This window comes from Pyrus communis, chromosome 1 (genome assembly GCF_963583255.1).
Source record: "Pyrus communis chromosome 1, drPyrComm1.1, whole genome shotgun sequence".
Classification (NCBI taxonomy): domain Eukaryota; kingdom Viridiplantae; phylum Streptophyta; class Magnoliopsida; order Rosales; family Rosaceae; genus Pyrus; species Pyrus communis.
Window position 1 is genome coordinate 42,373,151 of NC_084803.1, and position 16,421 is coordinate 42,389,571.

Below are 16,421 nucleotides of genomic sequence, written 5' to 3' on the forward strand. Positions count from 1 at the left end.
TAAGAAAATGGAAGGAAAAAAATTTGACAAATCTTTGTTTGTTTGATACACTTTTCTCATATTTATACGTATTGAAAACCACACAAATTTTCAAATAACAAAGAAAAATAATAAATTCCATACATCAAATTCAAAATATTTTCCAATAACAGAAAAAAAAGGTTCACAAAACACAACTACAATCATTACATTTCAAATTAATAGTTGTTTCAAACTGAACCATTGTTCCGGGTTTGAAACAACCATTATCACATCGTAAATTCTTAACAACTGCCTCCTTAAGTATGGACAACAATGCATCTTCTTCATATTGTTTCCAAACCCTTCTACTTACTTTTGGTTGACTACTTTGTTCACTTTCCATTCCAATAATTACATACACAATAAAATAGTATATAATCAACTGTGCATATAATTAATAGAAAGTGATAAAAACAATAAGCAAATCATCACACAGGGAACATCCCTGAGGTAGACCTGACATTCCTGTTGTGTTTTCTGTGTTCATGTCGTTTTCGTGTCATACTTGATATCTTAACGGGTCGTGTCGTGTAACACCCATTAAAATAAACGAGTAAATTGACCCAATAATATTAACAGTTAATATGACCCGACCCTTTACCTATTAAGGAAAATATATTTTAAACCAATAAATAATCAAATGAAAAACATAATACTAAATAAATATATACATATCATATTGTCACATCCTACTATTATTCTTTTCCCTGATAGTTCTCATTTACACCTTTCCTGGAATTATACAACTAATTTTTTTCCCTAATAATCCTTATTTGTAACTTGGGCATATCAATTAGAGTAGTTAAAATTATAACAAACAAAGATAAAGAGCTCATTTTACAGAGTGTACCAAAATCAACAAAAATACTATAAAACAATAGTGGAGCATAATTGAGATTTCGCTTGACAAAACAAAAGAAAAAGAAAACAAACTTACAATAATTCAGTCTTCAATCCTGAGGTAAGAACCAAATCTCAATGCGAGGTTTCTGCAATTTCCTAAAAAATACAAATAAAAGTAAATCCCCAAGTCAGAAAAGTAACCAACCTGCGAGCTTTCTAAGAAACTCCGATGACAAAATCAACATCATATTATTAGATAATACATTACACTGATTATAAAGCTTCATTATCACATTTAATATCAATAACATGATTAAAATATGATATTGAAACCTGCAAAGGACCCTGTAGAACAATGCCAATAACATGATTAAAATATGATATTGAAACCTGCAAAGAGATTGCTTAACAACTAATTGCAGAGAAGAAGGGAAGGGGTTAAGAGTATGTGGGCTTCTGAGAGAACATGGAATTGGAAATAGGGGCGGAGAGGCTAATCAAACCTAAACAAAACTTTGGAGACCCCACAGGGTTGGTCTCAGTCTCCTCCGCTTGTAGATCCGACACCATCAATTTTTTCCCCAGTCTTCGCCATTGTATATCCCAGATATCCAGCAAAAACCCACACGTACCTGGTATTACGACAGAGCCCCGCCGTTAGTCACCGTTGGATAAGCTCGGGCAGTCACGCAGCAGCAGTCAAGAATCTCTCCTACACTCACCAGTGTTCATCATTGCTTAGTTAGAGAAGCTCACTGCCGCTTCACCGTTGGTCGTCGTTGGGACTGAAACTTATTCTGGCCTTGTCGCGCAGCCCCTCCTTGGTCACCACTGGAGAAGCTCAGGTCACCGGTGGTCACCGTTTCTCAGTGAGTGCAGCTCGCCGTTGCTCGTCGTCGGTCGTCGTTGGGACTTGAGACCTCCACATGCCTTGTTGCGCACGCGGCGCCTTTCGCACGCACGCTGAACCCTCCTTTCTCGAAAGGGATTAACGCTTTAGTTTTGATCAAATAGTTAAATTGGATAATAATGGAATAGAGAAGGGGTTTTTTCATTCAGAAAAGTTTTAATAATATAAGTGAAATAGAATACAACGATATAGATTTATTTTCATTTATCTTACGGCTGTTATTTAAGTAGAGTCTTTAATTGTTTTTTAATTAATGTAGAAGTGTAAAAAATATAGAAAAATATATATATACACTCGTAATGACAAGCTTTACAACGTTCATGAAAGCTTAACTTCGAAATTCGCCACTATAATCATATAAACCATAGATCAAAATTTAACCGTTAATTGTTATTTACATTCACGCTTCATTTTTCTCATCAAATTTTGTTTTTTCGGATTTTCATTTTTGAAAACATGATCTATTAGAGGATGCATGAAGATGAATGGTTTGGATCATTGATATTGTGTTAAGATTTTTATGGTTAGTGAAAATATTGTTTGATGTTTATAAAGTTTCTACAAAATATATGACATCGACTCATTTTTCAGTTAACCGTAAATATCGAAACGTGATATCAAATATTTGAACCGTTCATCTTCTTACATCCGCCAGATGATCATGTTTTCAAAAAAGAAAATTTTAAAAATGAAATTCAATAACAAAAATAAAACGTAAATTACAATAGACGGTTAAATATAAATTTCAGGTTTATGGATTATAGTGTTGGATTTCGAAGATGACATCTTCATAAAAGTTGTAAAGCTTGTCACTATGAATGATTGTATAACTTTTTTTTTTCATTTTTTACACTTCTATACAAATACTATACTAGTTTATTTTAATTTTGGACAACAACATGTTAAGTAAAATTTATCCGAGTAATGATAATAAGGAACTCTCATAATAAAAATAAATAACGACTAAAACTTTTTTTTTTCAACTTATATAGAATAATAATACAAAACTATATATTTAATATAGAATATATTGTATATATTAATATGGCTATTATATTTTATAATAAATCTTTTAGTAATTAAACTTTAAAATTATTATAATAATTTTTTTCTTAACGGGTCAAAACGGGTTACCCACATGTATACCCGTCACCCGATAATGACCCGATTAGTTATCGTGTTGATCCAAAACACGTTATTTTCGTGTCGTGTCAGAAACTGCTGGGTCTAGCGTGAGGACCTTCAGATGCTTCTTCATCAGCACCAACATTAACAGTAGTGGGTTGAGTTATTTTTGTTTTTGTCCATCTTCTGCATTCAATGGACCAGATTTAAGATTGACATTTCAAACTCTGTAGCTCTGGCAAGAACGCAAGGTCTAGAACATATAAGCATCATTTAATGGCAATCAATTGAGGCTAACGGGACCTCAACCAAGGTTAATATAGTTGGACATAGGATCATAATCTAACGGTTAATAGATCTACACAGTTAATTTAATAGATCTACACAGTTAATTTAAGGATTGTTTGGAAAATAAATAAGATTAGGATTTAGTTAATAGTAATAGCTTATACCCCAAATAAAGTTAATATATTCTGAATTTCCTTGGGAAATAAGGGCTCATAATTCTATCCTATTTGGAATGAGATTTGGTGTATCAATTATTCTTGGACTGCAAGGATTCCTAATGATATTATTACGGGAAGATTCATCAGGGTTAAGTCCATACAAATACAAGGCTAAGGTCTCTACTCACAACACAGAGAAACATATATGAATGCCCCATTAGTTCGAGTATGAAGGAGTGTTGAGTGTGCAGAAAACTTTGGTCAACTAACATATTATTGCGCAGGATTCCAATACGATTTCCACGATAAGGAGAAGTACATGGTTGAGCCTATTTCGCATAAAGATGGTTCATCTTTCCTACATGCCATATTCGAGTACTTTATTAATTGAGCATAATTTATGGATTCTTTCAAGTTAGTGTTTTAAGTTTCTCCCTAGAATTTTAAAGTCGAGTTTGTGAAAAAAAGATGCATGATTGAAATATTCTAGATTTTATTAGGATTGTCCAGTTTTCAATCCTATAATTGTTCCACGGTTGTTTTCGAATTTGTATGCATGACAGTATTCTCATGTTTTAACACTCGTACCATACATGGTTAATACTATTTGGTTAAGTTCTTGTAAAGACAATAGCCTTTTCGGTTGTTTGGTACATACTATTTGGAAGTAATGATTGAAATAATTGACATGCAGTTATACTTGCTAAACGAATTTGGCTTAACATATTCATTGTCATATAGTATGATTAAGTGTAAGGCGCAATAACTTGCTTTTTTTATGATTATACGCATCTAGTTATGGTATTTGTTTCTCGCATTCAATATAAGATATAATTGATTAATGGGAGGAACAACTTAAATGTGTGGCTTATGTCATAAGGGATGTTTAGCTAATTATGTTGATATGTGCCTCACTTGTTTGATTTATGAATGTGGGTTTAAATTTCAGTTCTTATATATATATAGTTGAATTTGTGGCCGGTTATGACTAGTCAAATAAGGATCCAAGTTGGCATAACACATTCATGTAAGGTTGTCGTGATTTACTTAATAACCAAACCAAAGGAATTGAAATGAAGTACTAAGATTACAGAGAAGTAAGCAGAGACAGATGAATGTTCGAGAGAAAGAAAGAGAGAGAGAGACAAAGAGTGAGAGAGGGAAGAATCTAATCTTTGTATTATCTTCAGAACACACAAAATGAATTACAATATGTTCTTTTATATCCCAAGTCAGTCAGCTACAAGGCTAACTAATTTTTTAACAACCTTCTAACAATTCTAACAAACACTGCTGACATGGCTGTGCTGATGTGGCTGGCTGATGTGTCATCCCAACATCCCCTCTCAATCTCAGCTAGGATTCCCAAGCTTGAGATTGTAACAGTGTCGAATGAACGTAGGGCTGTGAAGTCCTTTTGTTAAAATGTCAGCAGTTTGCTCATCAGTAGGAATGTATACCACTTCCAAATCACCTTTTTGAACTCGTTCTCGAACAAAGTGATAGTCCATGTCCAAGTGTTTAATTCTTGAATGGAAGACCGGATTGGCACTCAAAGCTATGGCCCACATGTTATCACAGTGAATAATTGGAGGTGTAAGCAAACCAACACCTAAATCTTTCAAAATATTTCGCACCCAAGCAACATTCGCTATAGTGTGAGCTAATGCTTTATACTCAACTTCTGTAGAGCTTCTGGAAACTGAATTCTGTCATTTTGACTGCCAAGATATCAGATTGTTTCCCAAGAGTACAACATAACCAGTAACTGATCGTCTAGTATTGAGATCAGCTGCCCAATCCGAGTCTAAAAATGCATTAAGATCAAGCACCATGTCTGAGGAATATAGAACGCCATGGTGAATTGTACCCTGAAGATATCGCAGTATTCGTTTGACAAATGCAAAATGTACTTCTGTTGGTGAAGAGATAAACTGACAGACTAAGTTAACTGCATATGCAATATCCAACCTTGTGAAGGTCAAATACTGCAATGAACCAACCAGGCTTCTATACAGTGTGGGATCGGTCAAAACAGTACATTCTGCATCAAGTAACTGCTGATGTGGCTTACATGGAGTTGTTGCAGGTTTACAAGAATCCATTCCTGCCTTGTGAATCAAATCTTTAATGTATTTGGACTGATTCACAAATATGTCCCCGCTGGTTTTGTAGTGAACTTGCAATCCCAAGAAATAGGTTAGTTTGTCTATATCTTTAAGCTCAAACACAGCAGATGATGAAGTTTATCTGTGAGAAAGATGTCATCCACATAAAGTAATAGAATTGTCATATCTAGGCCATCTGTTTTAACAAATAAACTTGTATTAGATGATGAAGCAACAAACTGTAGAGCTGTCAAATAACTAGTGAACTTAGAATTCCATGCCCATGGGGCTTGCTTTAATCCATACAAGGATTTAATTAACTTGCACACATATGTAGGATGAGATGCATCTACAAATCCCTTAGGTTGTTTCATAAACACCTCCTTTTGTAAATCACCATGTAGAAATGCATTTTTGATATCAAGTTGTCTAAGATCCCAATGCTTTATTCCTGCCAAAGCTAGAATCATTTGAACAGTTGTATGCCTTACCACGGGGCTAAAAGTGTCTAAATAATCAATATCATGCTCATGTGAGAACCTTTGAGCCCGTAATCGTGCCTTACATCTTGCAATACTCCCACCTGGATTCTTTTTAACCTTGTATACCCATTTACCCCCAACTATTGCCCTATCTTTTGGAGGTGGTACCAAAGTCCAAGTTCCTTGTTCTCTAAGTGAATCATATTCCTCTTGCATTGCTGCCTGCCATTGAGGCAATGTTGCAGCTTTTCTAAACGATGAGGGCTCTGAAGCATTAACAATCTCAGACAGAAAGGAAAAGCCCCTAACAAATGGTTCATCCTCAGTTAATTAAAGAGAATTTAGTTTAGGACAAGATGCAAGTAATGTTGCATAATTCTTTCTAGGCATAGTACCACTCTTTAATCTGGTTGTCATAGAGTGTGTAGATAACCCATTGTCTGTAGATGAATCAGATTGCATAGAGATATGAAGAATTACCTCGAGTTGTGTGGGTGAATGGACATGCAACATTAATGATGTACCAGAGTGATGATGCTGTTGTAATTTTGCATTAACATTTGAATTATACTGCTGTGAATCTGAAATCCCATCAGTACCATTAGAACACACAGTTGTATTGCTTGAATCAGTAGTGGCCACTGTATAAACCTCCTGCGAACTTTGGTTAGTGCTTGCTGAGTTTCCAAGTGTATCAGGTAAGCGAATTACAACATGAGACTGATGTGCTGATTTATGATTTGATATACTCCTGGAAACAGACTGATATAAAATATGTAAATGATATACCTTTTCATCATGTATTACATGCCTAGAGACAACAAACTTTCTGGATTTAATATCATAACAGATGACCCCTTTATATCCCATAACAAAACCCATAAACACACATTGAATGGCTCTAGATTGTAGTTTATTTGCATTAAAGGGCCTCAATAATGGATACACAGCAGTTCAAAAAATTTTGAGATTATGCACTTCTGGATTCTGTCCAAAAAGAACCTGATAAGGTGATTTTATCTCTAAACCTTTACAGGGCATTCTGTTACTTAGCAAAGCTGCATGTGAACATGAGTGGTACCAGAAAGAGATTGGAATGTTTGCTTCTGTCATCAAAGTCAAAGCTATCTCAACTAAGTGTCTGTTTCCTTTCAGCAACCTCATTTTTGCTAAGCGGTATGAGGACATGACACTTGATGAGTAATTCCTTTATCTACCAGAAAATTCTTGAACATGTTACTCATATATTCCCATCCACCATCAGATTGCAGACATTTAATAGTGGTATTAAACTGATTAAACACAAAATTGTAGAACTTGACAAACACTGAGAAGGTATCTGATTTATTCATCATAGGGTAAATCCATACAAACCTAGAGAAATCATCTATAAAGCTAATGTAATATCTATAGCCTTCTATAGATTTCTGAGGTGAAGGACCTCAGACATCTGAATGTATCTTTTGAAATACAGATTTTGATCTCTCTTGGTTTACATGGAAAGGCAGTTTGCTCATCTTGCCTTGAATACATGTTGAACATATCGAAGGAGATGAATCAACACTAACTGGTAATTGTGCACTCTGTAACATGACGCTTAATACTTCTTCTGCAGGATGTCCCAGTCTCCTATGCCATAATGATGTCTTTATTTTCCTCCCTAAGAACGCAACACACTTTCCCAACTTTGCAGCAAATGAATGAGAAAACACCCTGACTGGTATCTTGAACAACTCACCATCATCAATTTTTCCCTGGTACAAAATCACTCTTGTTGCCTTGTCTTGTATAAAGAAGATCAAATCGTCACAGACAAACCAATAACCATTATCTCGGCATAACTTTTTAACTGATAACAAATTCATAGTTATTTTGGGAACATGTAAAACATTATGCAGAATAAGATCATTAGATGATGTTCGTATAATCGAAGATCCAATATGTTGAACTTGCAAACCTTCACCAATACCAACAGTGATCTTAGCATCACCATTGTAAGGAGTAGCCCGATTGATGATATCAAGATTAGCTGTCATGTGCTGAGTGGCTCCTGTGTCCACTACCCATGTATCATCTGTAGAAAAATCATAAACAGTTGAATTGGGACCAATACCATTCGATCCGTGAGAAGTCATACCAGCAAGTGATGGCGATGGTAGGGGATTGCCTTGATATGAGTAGTTGTTTCTGTGGTAGCAGTCCAGTGCTATGTGCCCATTTTTTCCACAAATTTGACACACATTCCCATTTCCAAATGATTGATTCTGATGTTGAGTACTTCTGTAATAGCAATTATAGGCAATGTGCCCTCTTCTAGAACATATCTAACATTCTGGTGACACTGGTGACCTATAATTTGTATTACCCTGCCAATTACTACCGTGTCTTGAACCATTTCCAGAAAAAGATCCATTTGAACCATTCCCACCAAAACTGGTTTGAGAGCCTCTAGTATTTGAACTATCTCCTCTGTCAAAAGTAGAACTTCCTGTCTTATCCCCAAAATTAGAACGAAAATTGTTGTTGTGATGTCCAGAGTACCTCCTATTATTGTAGTTGTGGTAATTATTTCGCTGCTGTGGCTGAAATGATTTTCCCCCATTTCCAACATAATCAAATCCTCCACCAAAGTATACTTCTCCCTGTGATCTGTTAGAATTAGTGCTCTCTCCGTGTTCATACCCTTGAGAGCCTTCTTGATATCGCAGTGAATTGTTAGACTCATCTTGAACACACATAGCTGACACAGTGGATGACAGACTTGTAATCTTGGATTCTACGTAAGCCTCAGCACCAAGAAGCTATGCTCGAAAATCTTTTAGAGAAATTGACGTATCCCTAGCCAACAACACTGTTTTAATAACCAAAGGAGATGAAAACCACTAATCGTGCCTTATATCTTGCAATACTCCCATCTGGATTCTTTTTAACCTTGTATACCCATTGACTCCCAACTATTGCCCTATCTTCTGGAGGTGGTACCAAAGTCCAAGTTCCTTGTCCTCTAAGTGAATCATATTCCTCTTGCATTGCTGCCTGCCATTGAGGCAATGTTGCAGCTTTACTAAATGATGAGGGCTCTGAAGCATCAACAATCTCAGACAGAAAGGAAAAGCCCCCAACAAATGGTTCATCCTCAGTTAATTGAAGAGAATTTAGTTCAGGACAAGATGCAATTAATGTTGCATAATTCTTTCTAGGCATAGTACCACTCTTTAATCTGGTTGTCATAAAGTGTGTAGATAGCCCATTGTCTGTAGATGAATCAGATTGCATAAAGATGGGCAACATTGATGATGTACCAGAGTGATGATGGAGTGAGTGATGATGCTGTTGTAATTCTGGAGATGCTGCATTAACATTTGAACTATACTACTGTGAATCTGAAATCCCCTAAGTACCATGACATCCAGTTTGACTTATCTGTTTTAATCTAGTATTTGTGAATCTTAGATTTATCCCTGTTGTCTATTACAATTTTCATTTCACAATCTTCAATTCACAATCTTTAATCCACATACTTTATGAAATTTCATCGACTTTCACACAATTTCTCAGAATTTTTTTTACAGAAACTCCCTATAGCAATTTATCAAACACCAACGGTGCATAAAAGTTCAAGAATCAACTGAGAAAACAGCAGCCATGAATCGAAACCCCAATCTTGAATCAATAACCGTAGATGAAGAAAACCCAAATCAAGAAACCCAAACAAGGATCTTCAGTCTTTATGCTTCAACGGAAGAAAAAACGGCACCAAGGATCAACCTGGCTCTGATACCATGATAACCAAACCAAAGGAATTGAAATGAAGTACTAAGATTACAGAGAAGTAAGCAGAGAAAGATGAATGTTCGAGAGAGAGAGAGAGAGAGAGAGAGAGAGAGAGAGAGAGAGAGGGAAGAATCTAATCTTTGTATTATCTTGAGAACACACAAAATGAATTACAATATGTTCTTTTATATCCCAAGTCAATCGGCTACAAGGTTAACTAATTCTTTAACAACCTTCTAACAATTCTAACAAACACTGCTGACATGGCTGTGCTAATGTGGCTGGCTAATGTATCATCCCAACATTACTAAGTTGTGAAGGTTTTTATGCAGCTGTTAGTTAGTTTAGTTTGTAATTCATGAACATAAGGAAGCAACAAAACTTACTAGTTGCATTAAAGTATTGATTTAATCTTTAGTTTATGTTGTGAATTCCATAGAGTAGCAAAAATGTATTTTTAGTTGCGTTCTAAGTACTAGGAGGATTGAGTTTTGTACTTAAGTTTTGTATTTCAGAACACATAAAGTAGCAGCGAAAGTCTTAAATTGCAAAAGTTTTGTGTCATCCATTTTATTAGACACAAAAGTAAGCTGGTTTTGCAATTTATGAGCTTCATAGGAAGCATAAGGCAATTTTATGAAGATTGATAAGGAAGACCAATCAGTGAATGAATTAATGTTTTCGATTCAGGTTTTGATTCACTTAACTACCAAATTGGAGTGGCCTTCTATGTGGAAGCCCAACAGCCCGTATAAAGGGGCCTTTTTATTTTGGTCCATTTGAAAAGCCACGGGTGTGGCTGGGGTTTTCATTGGCAACAGCAGCTGCCTTTGTTTAAGAGCAGCAGAGAAAAAGTAAAAGGGGTGTCGCAGCCCTCAGTTGAAGAAAAGGAGAAAGTGCTCCTCTCCTTGGTTAGCAATTATCCATCAAAGTATTTGTTGTTGTTACAGTTTTGAGTCATGTATAGAGAGGAAATTAATCATTATATTTTCTTCTCTATTTGTTTATTTGGTGTGTGAGAGTTATTGGATGTAATGAGTTTTGGGCTGTGAGATTGCCAACACTTTGTAAACTCCCATTTGGTTGATAGTGGATTATTGGGTGAGCTCCTACTGCTCCGAGAACGTACTTCAATTACACTAATTGCTGAGGAACCTCGTTAAAATCTTAGTGTTTTTTTATATTCTGTTCTTGCATTTTATTTTGATATATTATCTGTGGGTTGGCTTGAGTTGGTTCCAATTCGTTTGGTGCTATCTGTGGCCACATGCGTATGATTTAGATTGAAAAGTCTCAATACAGGACTACCAATGTGCATACACACTATACATGGTATACTTTTACATCATGAATTATACTCGGAATTCTGCGGTTTCAAGCGACCACAGGTTTTTGTGGCCTTGGTTCAATTCAGGTTTTTCCTAGAACATGCCAATGCATATTCTAATTTCCTTGACTTCAGGTCAGCGTGGAAGATGGCAAGGAAACTGCTTCGCATATTGTGAAGTTGAGAGAAAACAGGCCTTATCATAAGTTCATAACACAAGAGACGGATCAGTCGTTGACATTTATTCTCTCAGCATCTCATCCTTTTTAGCAATCGAACGATCATGGATTCAACGACAAATGAAGGAGCCTCTGCCTCTTCCTCTTCGTCTTCTTGCACCCATTCATGGACATATGATGTCTTCCTCAGTTTTAGAGGAGAGGATACCCGCTACAATTTTGTAGGTCATCTATACAACAATTTGGTTCTGAAGGGAATCAAAACCTTCATAGACGACGAGGCGCTTCAAAGAGGAGAGGAAATATCGTTGGCGCTTCTCAAAGCAATCAAGCAGTCGAGGATTTCTATTGTTGTCTTCTCCGAAAACTACGCTTCCTCACACTGGTGCTTAGATGAACTCGTTCACATCTTTCACTGTAAAGAACAACTGCAGCAGATGGTTTTTCCAGTTTTTTATAAGGTGGATCCATCGGATGTGAGGAACCAAAGAAAGAGTTTCGGTAAGGCACTTGCTGACCATGAAAGCAAACTCAATGATAACATGGACAAGGTGTTGAGATGGAGAGAAACTCTTACAAAAGCAGCAAATTTGTCTGGCTGGTCATTCCTGGCCGACGGGTATTTTTCTGACCTCTATGTACTAATAAGCTTCAATTCATAAGCATAATATGAAGGTTTTTTGGCCAAAATAGTTTTTCTGAAATGAGCATAATTCTTTACTTTGTTCTTTAAGATTTAAAATCGATGGAAATGGTTATTCCATCGTTAATCATTTTGGTTATTCCGTGAAAAAAAAATCTCTGTTAAATTGAGTGTATTTTTGTCCAATCAATCACTCCACTTGAACTAGTGATTTCTTCAGTTTAGCTAAGATTTCTCATAGAATGACCAAAATAATTGACGATGGATACTCTCAAGAACCACTTTTATCGATTTTAAATTTCAGTGACCAAAATGAAGAGTTATAACCATTTCAGCAATTATTTTAGTTAAAAAGACTAACAAAAATATATAATATTTGAGAAATGCTAAGGAGACCCTCTCAAAGTGGAACTCTCTTCATAAGCTCTCTCACATCTCATAGTTTAGTGTTAGTTCTCTTGCCAACATTATAAAACATTGCGGCAAAAAATGAGGTGGCAAAAAGTTCATGGAGAGTATCACTTTTGAGAAATTATCCTTAGCATTTTTCATAATATTTTGATATTATTCCCTCACAATATTATAGGAAAACTTGTTTAAGTTATTCATTATTAGTATGTGAAGCAAACACATATTGGAGAATATGATCCAACATTGGTCATATGATAAAATAATATACAACAAATATATAAGAGTTTGCACTCCTAATACTAGCGAGAATTTGTGTGGTAAAATCTAATACCGAGTAGTAGGAGATTAAATTAAGACACTATCGGTAATCTTGATGGTAAATCATGTTTGGCCTATAAAATTTATCAACACGTAGCTAAACCCATTCATCCATACTTAATATATAATGCCAACAACCCATTTGGGGTCACAAGAATTTTTTTATTGTATTTTTATGATTAGTATTTTACTATTACGTGGAATATCTTTCTTCTAATATAGTGTAATATTATTCATTTAGTCCAAGTGTTTGACTTTTTATTTTTTATTTTTTTTAAGTAGAGTTGTCTGTCTGCACTTGAAATATTGATTACATGGAACAGTCAGGGATTTCTTCTAGTTTAATTATAATAATGTTCTTTTTTATGCTTTTAAACTTGTAGGCATGAATATAAATTTATTCAAAAAATTGTTGAAGATATTTCGGTCCAAGTTTTAGAGTCACGTGTCAAACAATCCAGTTCGGTTTTTTTGGATCTTGGATCTGCTCCTGTCCTCGATCGCGAGCAATTAGCCCTCGAACGCCGTCAAGGACAAACCGAAGGTCAAAACCGCCACCAGCACCATTTCCTCTCCAGTCTCTGCCCCTCATGCCGTTCCTCCGACGCCGCACCGCTCGCAACCACCGCCAATTCTGATCAAGACCGAGATCGGGATAGAGAGAGAGGCCGAGACCGAGATCGATATCGCAATCCTTCAATGGTGCTGCTTCCGCCCTCGCTTTCTTAACTGGAAAATTTGTCGGATTCGCTTTCTTACGTATGCTGTGTTGGTTTGGCGATGCAGGCACAATATTTCAGGCAGCTGGACACTCAGATAAGGAGGAAGACGTGTTTGCAGAAGAATAAGATTCGGATAGTTTTGGGATTCTTAACCGCTTTGTCTCTCATCATCATCGTACTATATTTACTCGTCAAGTTCAAAAAAATTTCTTTACCTAAAGTTACTGTTCATTAACAGTTAAGTGACGAAAATGCCCTCCAAGTTTTTTCTGTCAATGCTTTATTTCCTCGTTTAAACAGTAAAATGACAATTATGTGTTCAACTTAATTATATACGTCATTCAGAGATCAAGATCAACCTTGTATGATGAACTACAAACTAATATACACGCATGCATTTGTACTAGTCATAATATTCATTAAATCATAATTTTGCAGAAACTAGGGATGCACTTGCTATCATAGACGAGATGATTGAGATGAGATTTGGACCTTCCTTTCTCTTGGAAACGGAATGGAACTCTTACTCTCGATAGGGCGAGCATTCACATTATAAGAACCTTGTAACTTACTCGAGAAAGAGGATCAAAACCTGACTTATAGGACGCAACTGCTCCACCTATCATGGTAGCAGTTGCTGTCAGTTTTCTTCAAGTTTTGTAACTGTCTTCCATCCATAATTTGTACAAGTAATATGATTTTCTCACTCTATATTAAACGTGTACTTAATGTATATAACGTATACTATAACCATATTTCCTTTATTAAATGGTTTGGACCATTTCTCACACAAAAGTTCTTACATTATGCCCTTTTATTTTAGTTGTTCTGGACCAAATTTTACTTTAATGTTGATTTTAGGAATTGATTGATAGGTTTGGTTTGGTTTCTAGATTATTTTTTATTATTTTAATTCTTAAAGTCTGGGTTTTGTTTATTGATTGCAGTGTTGTATTAACTTGCGTTTTGTTTATTGATTGCAAAGTTGTATTAATTTGTGTTTGGTTGAAAGGGCTGCAGAGATTTGATTCAAATTGGTGGATTTGGATAAGAAAGAAACCTAAATCTTTTTTTTCAGTTTGGGTAAGAAAGAAACCTAAATCTGTTGTATGCAAGTTTTTGAGAAAATGGTATTGAGAATCTGATAATTTGGAAGATGCAAGTTTTTGAAAAAATGGTATTGAGAATCCATTGTTCTGCTGCAGTGACTTCTTAGCACGTATGCTCTCTCTCCCCTCCAATCACCCCCCCCCCCCCCCCCCCCCCCCCCCCAAAGAGCTTATGACTGATCGTTTTCATAAATTTATATGTTAACTGGATTTCTGCAGAATGTGAAGCCACACAGATGTAGCTTCTGCTAAATGTCACATAAAAGAAATTACAACCAAAAAGTACTCGATAGGAAAGAAAGAAGCAAATCTTTTTAACTCTTGAGCTTCACCATGCAGTCACCACCCTCTAAAACCCTCTCTACTCAAGGGTAAGTTATTCTAGGTTTTAGTGCATATTCAGATCATTCCCAATTTCAAAATTTTAGGGAATTCATTCGTTTTCGTGTTGCATGTTTAACATTCGTCTAGGTGATGGTGATTTGAGGTTGTATGAACTGGAATTGTCGAGGGTAGGCTTCAATTTTTCCAAATTTGGGTGAGAACCGTAAAACTCTAATCCTAATTTTGCCTTTCTTCGAATTCAAATTTGGGTAAGAACCGTGCACATTGTAGCTTTCATGGGGTCCTCTGCTCAAAGACGTATCAAAGATAGATGGCAATAGACTGCCGAAATCAAACAATGTGGCTTAGAGAATTAAGCAGGAGATTCAGGATGGTCAGTTTGTGGATACACCCAAATTAATTTTCCTTTTAATTTAGTACTTTTTACCCGTGTGAGAGATAAATACAAGTAGCTTTATTTTCTTTTGTTTCACAGTTTGCTTGGTTTTCTCACTTGAGTCTTATTTACTGATTTATTTTTCCCAATTTTGTTTCATTAGAAGAAGAATTCCCCATGCACCAAAAGGCGTACAGGTGGATCTTCCTCAGGCCCTTTGGCAATTGTAGCTTCTGGGCTGTGCTTTGCAGCGTTTAGAACTGATGGTGAGTGGGCAAAAAAGAGTTATGAAGGGCTTAATATTGTTTCTTAATTTGTTTATACTATTGGATGCTTAATCAATGTAAAAATGCAGGTTCAGTCCGTATTCCTTCTTCTCTGTGTAGTGCAGTAGGATTGAACACAACATATGGACGGACAGATATAGGAGGGTGAGTTGGTACTCAAAATTAGATACCTTAAAAGGTTTAAAATTAGATGTGGGGACGGTTTGCCCTCTTTAGGATTCAACTAAAAAAATTAAGGTTCCTGCTAATGGCAATTTTAAGGTCCCAGAAAATGATGAAATTAATTGGTACGTGCAAATGATATCCACCTATATCAATTCTCATTTTGTACATTTTTAAAGTTTTAGATTGTAAGCTCTCACTTTAAAATTGTCACTTTAGTTTAAAAGGAGTGAGAAATGAACTCGGTCATAATATGTGTAGTAATGTCATATAATCAACCATAATAGTGATAATTTATATTTATGAATTCGGAATGTGAGATTTTTTTTTTTTTTTTTTTTTTTTTTGTTTAATGTGGATTCTCTCAGTTTATTCTTCTGTAATTATGGTGCTTTTTCAATAACTTCAATGATAATTAGGGTTGTTTTCTTCTGAGGTTTTCTTTTGTGTTTTAATTTAAGATTTTACTGATTTTCACGTATTTATTGTGCAGTCTCTTCTTTATTTTCTCTGCAGCACAATGAATTTATGAAATTGCTCATTTTGACGAATGGGATCGCCAGTTTCCTCCACCTTTTATGTCGCTCACTGCTTCGCTGCAAATAAGATTAAACTAGATCCCTTCCAAGTTTCAACCACCGCTACCACCAGGACCTCAGCAATCTTTCCGTTGTTCCTCAAAACTTTCACATTGGTACATAAGCTCAACTTTGATTCTATTTCAAACCCAAAGATTGATTATTTTTACTCTTTTTTCTCTGTTATTTAGTAAACGTTCCCAGCTGTCACAAAATGATTTATAAGATTAGGAATTGATAGAACAGTAGTTGTTA

At 35.6% G+C, this 16,421-nt stretch overlaps 1 protein-coding gene across 1 annotated transcript; it reads left to right on the top strand.

Moving 5' to 3' along the window:
• The first annotated feature begins 11,175 nt into the window (after positions 1-11,175).
• Positions 11,176-11,918, top strand: LOC137727886 (disease resistance protein RPV1-like). The gene has a single exon (XM_068466727.1). The coding sequence runs from the start codon at positions 11,320-11,322 to the stop codon at positions 11,875-11,877; it is 558 nt and encodes a 185-aa protein (XP_068322828.1). The 5' UTR covers positions 11,176-11,319; the 3' UTR covers positions 11,878-11,918.
• Positions 11,919-16,421: the final 4,503 nt, after the last annotated feature.

Bases quoted from the DNA above. Each gene is read 5' to 3' on its own strand.
- LOC137727886 (XM_068466727.1), top strand. From the start codon at position 11,320: ATGGATTCAACGACAAATGAAGGAGCCTCTGCCTCTTCCTCTTCGTCT.